We start from the raw sequence: 12744 nt of genomic DNA on the forward strand, positions 1-12744 counted from the left end.
CCTTATCTCTAGTCGATATGGGACTTCCAAAACTAGATTTGTGGATTTTTCATGTTGTCTAATTATTCCATACAAAAATATTTCTACGCAAGTCGCCATTTCAATATTTGGTAAAATGACTAATCTAACAAAATGTACTTATTATAAAAATTAGGTGGATTAGTGAGCCAACCCAACTTACCACGAGTTCAATCTAGGTGAGTCAGGTTCTTAGTGAGTCGGGTCCAAAATTGGCCCGTATCAAAATTTAAAAAAAGAAAATTCAACCCAATCTGGCTCACGGGTTCCAACCCATTTTGGCAACATTATACCTTGACATGATGGGGTGTGATGGAAATCCCATATTGATTAGAGATAAGGTCAATTTTAAAGTATATAAGTAAGTGAAAACCTCACTTTACAAGTCGATTTTATGGGGTTGAGTTATGTTTAAAGTTCACTTCTTAACATGGTATCAAAGCTAGGTTCTAATCTTGGGATCTTCAACTAATATTTTAGTTTTCTCCAAATTTCCCAAAGCTAAGCGTGATTTCATCAAACCTTTTCGTTTTCGTTTTCGTCTTTAAACCTGACATTCTAGTAAGTTCATCAAACCTAGGCATTCTGGTTAGTTCATCTTTGTCATATTTGTCATCGCTCGTTAGCTAGGGTTCACCAAACTAGTGTGCTCGATTGATCTTGTCATTAAACCTAGGTATTTAGGTGAGTTCATAAGCCATTTCTCGTCTCCCAATGCTCGTCGGGCTCATAGTGCAAATCACAGTTATGTCATTGATTATTTCACTTTAATATTTTTTCTTTTATCATTTCATGATGCAAATGACTTCGAGTCTCCTTTTGACACAAGAGGATCTCTAGTGCTAGCAATATTTAGGGTGTTTATGATGCTATTTTAGGATGAAACTATATTTAGGGTATTATGGATTTTGAGTTATCATAGATGAAGTTGTAATTATGCTTCAGTTTAAATTACTTTTATGTTACTATGGTTTTGAGAATGGAATATTTTAATGATATATATTTGAACACTTTGGTAAAAGTTTGTCATGTTTTTTTATCACAATTAAAGTATTTGAACAAAGCTTAGAAATAAATATTGTTAACAAAAATATATAAGCACCTCAAATGGTGACATACATTGTCATGTATAGTAGTTTCTAATAACTAACAAATTATTGTATTTATAGATTAGAAATAACGCAAACAAAAAGAAGTCGTAAACTCACAAAATAAATAATACAAACGGAAGAGATTAAAACATCTACAATATAATCACCAAATTGGAGAGCCCCACAAAAAAATGTCGAAAAAATGGAGGTTTAATCTCTACAAAAAAAATTTGAAAATAAAAGAGGTTTCAAACCTCCACAAAATAACATTCACCAATAGAATAGGTTAAAAACCTCCATAAAAAGTCTCTACAATATAAATCAGATACCATAAGTCATCATAAACCTCCGCAAAACGATTATGGTGAACCTATTTGCAGTGGCGGAAAAAACCCCTACAAATTAATTTATAGAGGATAAAAATCCCACAAATTGAAATAAAAACTTATGCAGAATAACTTTATTTTTGTAGTGATTGGAAAAGAAAATGTAGAAACTAATCATTTATATTGTTAAGTAGTGTCACTACTATAGAGAAGGAATTGTCATCGGTGAGGGAGAAAAGAAAACTCATCACGTTGTTTAAAATAGTTTCCCTACTTAAAAACAATCAGTAAAAATGAAACAAAATCATACCCAAAGCATCCAAGCAATGTACATATACGTTAAATGAAGTAAAAATTACCTTTGGTTCGCACTTGTCGTCCAAATAGTTCGAAGGCCTGAAAAGAGACAGTACGAATAAATAATGAAAAGGAAATGCTCTCTCACGCTGTTTCTTTGATTCTTAAAACAACATATAACACCAGACGATTGAGAGATCGACATCATATCACATTAGATGTCAAACAAGTAGGGTGGCTAACGTCTAATGAGTACTTAAAAATGATTTTTGTGCTGCATTTTTTAATTATTTAAATACAATTAGGCTTTGGTCCCCCTTACTATCTGATGTCAAGGTGATATGACGTCAACCTATTGATGACGTCAACCTATTAACTTTCCGACATCATAGGAGTCCAGGAAAGGTCTTTTCAGATAGAGTTTTTTAATGATTTAAATACCATTAGACGTTAGCTCGTGGACACTCCACCGACATATGTATGAAAGATACGTCTTTTTAGATCAATTTTTTTAATGATTTAACCATATGATGTGAACGCTACATAAAACAAACATCTAAAGTGTATATGACTACATGGTGGAACGACATTTAATTTTTTATTTTGTTTACAAGAATACCATCAATTGTTGGCTTTTTTCTGAACTAATATTGAATGTTAGACATTAAAAGCCCATTTCACAATAGTGTAATGACAAATAGATTCATCCAAACTGAAAAATACAGAAAAAAATCTACATGTAGTGTCTAATGGTCAATGAATGACACCCACTCAAACCTTTGGTGTTTACTATAATTGTATTTTCAATGGATGCGCAAGAGAGCCGTCCAACGCTAAGGCAAAAATTAGAATGTTACCAATGTGAATAAGATTAGCCAATTAAATCTTTTATAGTTAACTTACTATTTTCTTAATACGTGTTAGTTTATCTCAAATTAAGTTTTTAAAAACCTCAATTAACTAATTTGATACATCATTAGACATATTATCACAATCTTTCACAAACTAACCATATTTAAACCAATTCAATCAATATCACACCAATTCCTCTTACTACTGTTAGACCATTAAAGGTTTACTAAAGAAGAATAAAAAGGGAGTAAGTTAGACACGTGTGAGACACGTGTAAGGAGGATAGTATGTTATAGTTTGTTAGAAGAGAGAGAGGGTATAAATAATAAACCGAATAGGGGGAGAGGGTATCAGATAATTGTTGCCTTTGGGTATAGACTGGATCGTTTCCAATGGAGAAAGGGAGGCTTCCTAGAGGGAGAAATACTGGCTTGTTATTATGTTCCTTCATACTTTACAGAATAAATAAAGTTCATATTCATACAATTACTTCTTTTGTTGAGTGTGTGTGTGTGTTGATTCTCATTTGTTACGGTCCCTGAGTAAAGGAACCTAACAAATTGTGTCCGACCTACCGAATCCAGATCGAAGGAGAGAAGAGATGAAAAACAGGGTGAGTGCATTGGAGGGAAGATTTGATTCCATGGAGGCGACATTGGAGGAAATTCGAGCGGAGTTGAGGGGAATGGCTCGAACGCGAATCGCGACCGTGGAAGACAAAAGATTAATCGCGACCGTGGGAGAAGAAGGAACCAGAGTCGGAGCTCCGAAGGAAGTCGCAATTCCGTCAACGTTGAACGCGAATGGCGACCACTAGAGAATTCGGAGGACGAAGCGGAAGAGGACAGATGAGACATGCAACGCAGCTGGATGAAGCGCGTTGAACTACCAACGTTCGAAGGAGCGGACCCCATGGGCTGGATCACGAAAGTAGAGAAATATTTTGATCTACAGAACATGACGGAGAGGGAGAAGATGAAGTTGGTATATATCTGTATGGAGAAAGGCGCGAGCTACTATTGGATCCGCTTCTAGCGGAAGAAAACCCGACATCCGAATTGGAAGATATTCACGGAAGCGCTGACGCGAAGGTTCGGCGGACTGAATCAAGACACCGTTTGTGAGGAGCTGGCAGTGGAGCGACACGAGGGGAGCGTCGACAAAGACATCCAGGAGTTGGGAAGTCTGGTGCCACAAGCATCAGGAAAACCAGATCACTCCTCATTTTCTGTTTCTGTCGATCTTGGAGCTAGCATTATAAGTGGTGTTGACGTTGCAGGGGCTATTAAGCGAAGATCAGATACTTATTCGTTGATTGGTGATGAGTTGGATCTTGGGTCGACAATGATGAATAGTGATTGCCTTCGCGATGACAAAGAAGCTGAACAAAACGATTCAGCAAATAGCCATTTGATTCCAAAAGGGACAATTTTGTGGAAAGAAAGCTTGATGAGGATATTTTGAGCTCTCAAGAGAGGAGGGTTAGGGATTGGCACTTCACTCACTTGGAGCATGATTGTGCTGCTTCACTTAATAATGTTTGTCTTTCTTATTGGAATCACGATGAAGTGTATAGGAGTTTTAGAGGAGATCATTGTATGATTAAAAGGGGTCATAGTTTCGTTGTTGAGTATCTGGGAGAAGGAATCACAATTCCCTTAAACCACGTTGTAACAAATGTGTTAAATGATATCAAGGAGTCTGGTCAAAATTATAAAATCAAAGTTTCTACAGCAAATGGCAATGATTTCCTTGGTGATATTGTTCTTGTTACTGTTCTACTAGGCTATTTGAAGGTTGGAACTATACAATTCTACCCACCTTTGTTGCAATAGAAATGTTTTTCTGGGAAGCGTTTTAGTTATGAAACTCTACATACAATGGTTTTGGAATTTCCTAGTGAAGTTTGGGATTATGCTAGGGACAACTTCGAAGTAACAGATGCGAGGAGAAACAGTAGAGGTCACTACTTTATGTTCTGTAATGTTAGAAACGCAATTGGGGCTCCTGCCCTTATTGCATTAGGAGTTGGTAAAGTAGCCATAGATGGTCAAAGCTGGAGCTCTATGAATCATCTCAAACATGCATTGAAGGTTGTCCGAAAGTTTTGTGGGCAGGATTCAATTCCAGATCCTGTTACATATGTGGTAAGTGATTGGGATACTGTTTGGGGGGCAATGATGACTGGACTACGTGAGTCTGTGAGCAAAATGGACATATTGAGCACTGGAAATGAATATATTACTGAGGTGAGGGGATTAGAAATCAGAGACAAACTTTATCTCTTTGAGTTGGGAGGTTTAGATGTGAATGTAGGAGCTACTTGTTTGGCATCCCTGGGAAGAAGGAAAGTAGATTGGTGGCAGCTGAGCATAAAAATTGATCAGGAAGAATGGAAGACATCGGTGGAGGATTCAAGGAGCAGAATGTTAGAAGTTGATAGAATCCATGAAGAATGGAAGACAATGGAGGAGGATTTGCCACCCAAGCCTCTAGACCGGTAATTGAAGGGCGCCACCTGGGAAGAGGAGCGTTACATCAAATAACAAATCCTTATTTCAACCTTGAGGACAAGGTTGATTTTGGGGAAGAGGGTAATGTTAGACCATTAAAGGTTTATGTAAAGAAGAATAAAAAGGAAGTAAGTTAGACATGTGTGAGACATGTGTAAGGAGGATAGTATGTTATAGTTTGTTAGAAGAGAGAGAGGGTATAAATAATAAACCGAATAGCGGGAGAGGGGTATCAGATAATTGTTGCCTTTGGATATAGACGGGATCATTTCCAGTGGAGGAAGAGAGGCTTTCTTGAAGGAGAAATACTGGTTTGTTATTCTGTTCCTTCATACTTTACAAAATAAATAAAGTTCATATTCATACAATTACTTCTTTTGTTGTGTGTGTTGATTCTCATCTCTTAGGGTCCCTGAGTAAAAGGGCCTAACAACTACACAGAAAATTGACTACTTTCCCTTACCTAGTTTCTCAATGCAGTCATAGTTTTTCTTTTTTTCTCTTTACAGTTTTTATTCCATTATTCAAATTTATTGATATTCCTATCAATGTACTAGTAGCTTTTCGTATTAGAAAAGTTATTTCTGATAAGGGTTGACGGATACTTTTCCAAGTCTTTCCCAAAACTTTGACTATTTTATGCTATTTTTAGTTTTTACATTTTCAGTGTTTAAAATTTTAGTTGTGCATATATTGAACTGAATATGTGTAACATGCCTAACAAAAAATAAGATGAAAAGAAATTTAAAACTATAGTGGCCAATGTCGACATGAAATACAAATGAATTTAAATTTTATGCATTTCATTAATTAATATAAATATTTTTCCATTATCAATTTATTTTTAAATAATTTCAAATACGATTTTAAAATTATTTTCTACAATAATCAAGAACTCGACATACAGAGCAATCAATAATAGGTGCTTACTATTTTGTTTATACAAGACTAATGAAATATCAATTTTAGACTTTTATTGCATTGGAATAATTTTCAAGGTATTTTTTTTGTTTTGTTCCTACAAAGTCGAATAATGGACCATGCCACTTTATACAATTCCACAATCACTGTTTAACTTAAATACGATAGTTGAATATTCTCTCTTTGTTTCTTTTTCCTGAAGTCGTATCTATAATATGTAACTTCATAACAAGTTCTGCATTTATCGTTATACGGAATGCAATTACTGAAGTCCTTTTCAAAGTCTTTCGTCTTTGTTTCTCTTCTCTAACATATGGAAGATAATTCAACATATATTTTACAACAAATTTGAACAAAAATTAAATATTTATTTGTAAATTTAAAAGTCAAAGTATGGTAATTATTTGTTTGATGAATTATGGATGCATAAAGTGTTATTTATATATATATGGTTATAGACAGAGCTAAACTCACAGTATCAATCTATTTCCAATACTGAGTGTGTTTGATCCATTACCTTTCCTTTGTGATGATGAGGAACCCAGTTTGTCTTAAATTAATGATGTTTATGCTGTGTTTGTTGACGGAGGTTGTTTATGGTGAAAAGGAAGTAAGATGCATAGAAAGAGAGAGGGAAGCACTTCTCCGATTCAAGGCTGCCATTGCAGATCGCTATGGCATGCTCTCTTCTTGGACCACTCCTCACTGTTGCCAATGGCAGGGAATTCGCTGCTCCAACATCACTGGACATATTCTAATGCTCGATCTGCATGGAGAAGTTCATGAAGAAATTTCTTTCAATCGTTACGTTGAATTTTCGCCAGAACGTTTTATCAGCGGAGAGATTCACAAGTCGTTGATGGAGTTGTCACAATTACAGTATTTGAACTTCAGTTCTAATTCTTTCCGAGACAGCAATATTCCAGAGTTTCTTGGTTCTCTTAGCAACTTGAGATACCTCGATCTTTCATCATGTGCTTTTGACGGAAAAATTCCAACCCAATTTGGGTTTCTTCCTCATTTGAAATACTTAAATCTCGCTGATAATTTTTTGGAGGGTCCAATCCCTCGTCAACTTGGAAACCTCTTTCAGTTGCAGCATCTTGATCTCAGCTACAATACTTTTGAAGGGAATATACCAATTCAACTAGGAAATCTCTCTCAGTTACAATATCTTGATCTCCGCGGCAATGATTTGGAAGGGAATATACCAAGTCAACTTGGAAACCTGTCAAACTTACATGAGCTTTATATTGGAGATGTAAATATTGGTGATGGAGGTCAGTGGTTATCTAATCTCATTTCTTTAACCCATCTTTACTTGACATCCATATCAAATCTTTATCATTCTCCGCATATGATTGGTAAGCTACCAAAATTAAGGGAACTAAGTTTATTAGATTGTAGCCTTACTGATAATTTTTTCCTATCATTGAGGCCATCTATATTGAATTTTTCTACTTCCCTCACGGTCCTTGATCTATCCGAGAACACCCTCATGTCAACAATGATATTCCAATGGGTGGCAAACTTCACTCCCAACCTTGTTGAGCTTCACCTTATTCATAATCTCTTGGAGGGTTCTGTTCCAAATCACTTTGGTCTTGCAATGAATTCACTTGAGCACCTTAACCTGTACTCTAACAGATTCAAGGTTGAGGTTTTGCAATCTGTCATGAATATATGCACCTTAAAATCTTTAAACTTGGGTGCAAACAGTTTGAACCAAAGTCTTTCATCAATTCTTCATAATTTGTCTAATGCTTGTGCTAGAAATTCACTACAAGAATTAGATCTGTCATTTAGCAAAATTAATGGTTCTTTCCCAGATTTCTCCATATTCCCAACTTTGAAAATATTAGATCTTTTTAGTAATAAATTATCTGGAAAGATACCTGAAGGCATATTACCATCTCGATTGGAGTCATTGTCACTCTCATCCAACTTTTTAGAAGGTGAAATTCCAAAATCATTTGGAAATACATGCACCTTACGCTCATTGGACATGTCTTATAATAGATTGAGTGGAGAGTTTTCATTGATATTTCAAGACTTCTCTGGATGTGCTAAAAGCGTGCTACAAGATTTGAAGTTGAGAGGAAATAATATCAATAGCACATTCCCTGACCTTTCAAGATTTTCAAACCTGCAAATATTGGATCTTTCACAAAATCAATTAAGTGGAGAGATACCAGAAGGTAACCAATTGCCATCTCAGTTGGAGTCTCTCTCAATTCGATCAAATAGTTTAGAAGGTGGAATTCCAAAATCATTTGGCAATGCATGTGCTTTGCGGTTGTTGGATATGTTTAACAATAGCTTGAGTGAAGAGTTTCCATTGATAGTCCATCACTTATCTGGGTGTGCTAGATATTCATTGGAAAACTTAAATCTAGGCATGAATCAAATCAATGGTACATTACCTGACCTCTCAATTTTCTCGTCTTTAAAAGGACTATATCTTGGTGAAAACAAGTTGAATGGGGAGTTTCCTAATGATATTCAATTTCCACATCAATTAGAAGAATTGTATATGCAATTAAACTCTTTAAAGGGTGTGCTAAGTGATTACCAATTTGCCAATTTGTCAAAGTTATATTCATTATACTTATCTGGAAATTCATTATTATCCTTGACATTTACTCAAAATTGGATCCCACCTTTTCAATTAAGGAAAGTAGGATTGCAATCATGCATCCTTGGTCCAACATTCCCCAAATGGTTACAAACACAAAATGAGTTTCGTGATTTGGATATTTCAAATGCTGGAATATCAGATATGGTTCCGAAGTGGTTTTGGACTAAATTAGCATTGCGAAAATGGGTTTCAATGAATATTTCGTGCAATAGTCTACATGGTATTATTCCATACTTTCCAACAAAGAATCCTTATTCTTCTCTAATTCTTGGATCAAATCAATTTGAAGGCCCTATTCCCCCATTTCTTAGAAGTTCCACATTGCTTGATTTATCCAAGAATAAGTTTTCAGGCTCTCTTTCATTTTTATGTGTGGGTGATCCAATTGGAATATTATACCAGTTAGACCTTTCAAGTAATAACTTGTCTGGACAAATTCCAGATTGTTGGAGCCATTTCAAGTCATTAGCTTTTTTAGATTTGAGTCAAAATCAATTGTCAGGAAAGATTCCTACTTCAATGGGATCTCTCCATGATCTTCAAGCATTGTTTTTGAGAAACAACAACTTAACATATGGCATTCCTTTCTCCTTAAGGCATTGCACAAATCTAGTGATGATAGATATTGCAGAAAACAGTTTATCAGGATCTATCCCTGGTTGGATTGGGAGGAAATTAGGAAACTTGCAATATTTAAGTTTAAGAAGGAATCATTTCCAAGGAAACTTACCATTGCAAATTTGTTTCTTAAGAAATATTCAACTCTTAGATCTCTCACTCAACAGTTTGTCTGGCAGAATTCCTAAATGTATAAAAAATTTTACTTCCATGACTCAAAAGACATCTCTGGAAGGAGGTCCTTGGCATCTGTATAGAATTGAGACAGTATATTTCTCTGGTCCTCAAAGTTATGGTTTGAATACATTCTTGACATGGAAAGGTTCGCGCCAAATGTTTGAGAACAGTGTATTACAACTTTTAAAAAGCATTGATCTGTCAAGCAATTACTTCTCAAAAGAAATTCCAAAAGAATTTGAGATCTTAATTGGATTGATTTCATTGAATTTGTCAAGGAACAATTTGAGTGGAGAAATTCCTTCAAGTATTGGAAAACTTAAATCACTTGAATTTTTGGATATTTCAAGAAATGAACTAGTTGGTTCAATTCCTAACAGTCTGATTGAAATTGATAGATTGAGTATGTTAGATTTATCACATAACCATCTAGTTGGTATGATTCCTCAAAGCACACAGTTACAAAGTTTTAATCCTTCGAGCTATGAAGATAATCTGAATCTATGTGGACCACCACTTGATAAATTGTGTATTAGCAAAATACCAGTAGAAGAGCCAAAAAATGAAATTCAGGAAGATGATTATTCCTTTTTCAATCGTGAATTTTATATCGGCATGCCATTTGGATTCATTATAAGCTTTTGGATCGTAGTGGGCTTAATGTTATTCAGAAGATCTACTTGGAAGAAAAAAAAGTCAGAAAAATGTTGTTAATAAAAGGTAACGATGTTTTGTAAAGTACTGAAGGCTGCAAGAGGTTTCAAGGTATTGTAACATCATATTTTTTACTAATTTATACTCATAACCTTATATTTTTCATTAATTCAAATATAATTAACAAATAATCATAGTTTCAGTTATAGTAGTGACTGTCGCTATAAATCTTATTTATGTGGTCATCCTATGTAAACTAAAGTAGTACTTTCTTTACTTACTTTAAGACCTGAAATTTCGACTACAATTCCAAGTGTCATAAGGATTAAAATATAAAAACTAAATAGAAGAAACTATTTCAAATTATTTAATGTCATAAGGATTAAATAATTTTAATGCCTTAAATAGCTTTAAATTATAGAAACTAAATTATAACACTTCTAAAAAGATTAATTATAAGGAAATTATATTATAAATTATATATTCATTCCTATTATCGCCTACAAAATCTAAAAATTAAGAACATGTTTAAAAATATAATTTAGACTTTAGGAATAAAAAACTTAATTGGTTAAAATTATTTTAGTCGAACTTTAAAATATATGTATGCTTACTTTTTGTATTTTTTTAGCTTTTGTTTTATATTTAACACAAATATTTAATAATTAATAATGTATATTTATGGAATTGTTTGCTTGGACAATTTAGAAAAGTGATTTTTTATATTATATTACTACAAAAAAAATCTCTAAGTAAAATTAATTTTAGTGACAAAAATTATTAATCATAACCAATTTTGATACTAATTTATAAACTGAAATAATTGGTAATTAAAGTAGTTTTTATTATGAATAAAAGATTATAATTAGTTTGTAAATAAGTTTTTACTATTATTTATCAAGATTTTGGTTACTAAATAAACTAGTTTTTAATAATTTCATTAATAACCAAAACATTGATAACTAATGTGTTTATTTTTTAATCGAATGTTTCAAGAACTTGAAGAGATACATAGTCATCTGTTTATCTTTGGTATTACTCAATTGTGTTTGTTCTTCTTTGTAATTTGCAAGAATGTCATTGACGGTCACAAGTTAGATAAGTTGAAAGGTGAAGTAATTACAATCTTGTATATTAGCTGAAAATATATTTTTTGGTTTTATTTTTTATATATATTTAATCATTTATTGTGGGAGATTTTATGAGACAGTTTATTTTAGATTGGTGTATCAGATAAAAAAATCATAAAAACAAATATCAAAAATCAATATCACTGAAAGTTTTTATTGTATAAAGGTACGGTATAGAAGAAATTTGGGCTTGCAAATGTAAAATGAAAAAAAATCCTCGAGAATTAGAGATATGAGGGCTGAGGTTATAACCTTGGCAAAACCCAAGATACTGAATTATAGTTGTTTAAAGGACCTAAAAGTTTATTTAAAAGTTCTGAAATAGCTCAAACAACCATTGATATTTAACCTTAATGATTAATTTACCATAGAGAGGCCGTCACAATTTTCGTGAAGTTTTGAAAGAGATCTAAATTTGCCACTTGTTCTTTTTTCCTTGCATGAAATTCTTTTCTGATTAGTGATTACCGCTCACTCCTTTATATTGTGATTGCTTTGCTATTTTTTAGATATTTTCTGAAAGAAGAGGTCAATGGAAGGCAACAACACAGTCCCAGGAATTTATTTGAACCCTACAACGTTATTACAATAACACATATGTAGATGGTGATAAACAAAAAGCAATTAACTTGTAAGTTAAATAAGCCCATTTGTTTTCTTGTGTTTTTGCATAATTTTTTTCCATATCTAATATGATTTATAGAGTAAACACAAGCAGTTTTTGTAAGTGAAGTGTATTAGAATGATATGGCTATGGGTCCGTTATTTTGACACTCAATTTTTGACACATATTTGACACCGCCACGTGTCAACGTCCTATTGAGTAGTCATTTTTTACTTTTTTTTTTTAAATTTGGCTAGCAAAATGGAAAGCTTTTCAGAAACTTTGTATTCCAATTCTAAACCCTCGGCTTTTTCATTGGTTTTGTATGACAGATTGTCTCTCTCCCGTCGTCTCCCAACGTTCTCTCGTCTCCCCTTTTGCGTGCTCTCCATTGCTCTCAAGTGCTCTCCAGTACTCTGAAATGGCAAGTTCTGGAATGGACCTTCGTTGGACCAAGGTAAATGCCTTCTATCCTCTTTAGGTTTGGGTATTTCGTTTTAGGTTTGGGTATTGGGGTTATTGTGTTTTCTTGCATCCATTATGGGTTTTGTTGATTTGGTGTGTTATTTGACTTGGTGTGTTTCTTGCCTTTTATCCTCTTGTTATTTGATTTGGTGTGTTATTTTGTTTTGGACAGTTGAACGTGTGTCATTCATTTTCAACTATGTGCGTCATTACAGTTGTTGTGATTTGTTATTTTTTATTACATATTTAAGTACTTCTTAATTTCCAACTGTTCTATTAGGTGAAATCTTTTTGTGCATATGGGAACAACCACTACCTCAATATCGTTCACCGCAACATTGTGAAGGTTTTTCCACCTGACATTTGTCATCCATCAGTTGAGCTGGTGAAGGAAACGCCAAAACCTGTCATTCGACTTCCAATGTGGGTAGAAAAGGATG

At 33.8% G+C, this 12744-nt stretch overlaps 1 protein-coding gene across 1 annotated transcript; it reads left to right on the forward strand.

Annotated features, from left to right (window-relative positions):
* The first annotated feature begins 6577 nt into the window (after positions 1-6577).
* LOC106762369 (receptor-like protein 12) lies at positions 6578-10165 on the forward strand. Its single transcript, XM_014646246.1, has one exon. It carries the CDS (start codon positions 6578-6580, stop codon positions 10163-10165), a length of 3588 nt encoding a protein of 1195 aa, XP_014501732.1.
* Positions 10166-12744: the final 2579 nt, after the last annotated feature.

The sequence above is a fragment of the Vigna radiata genome, chromosome 1 (assembly GCF_000741045.1).
Source record: "Vigna radiata var. radiata cultivar VC1973A chromosome 1, Vradiata_ver6, whole genome shotgun sequence".
Lineage (NCBI taxonomy): Eukaryota > Viridiplantae > Streptophyta > Magnoliopsida > Fabales > Fabaceae > Vigna > Vigna radiata.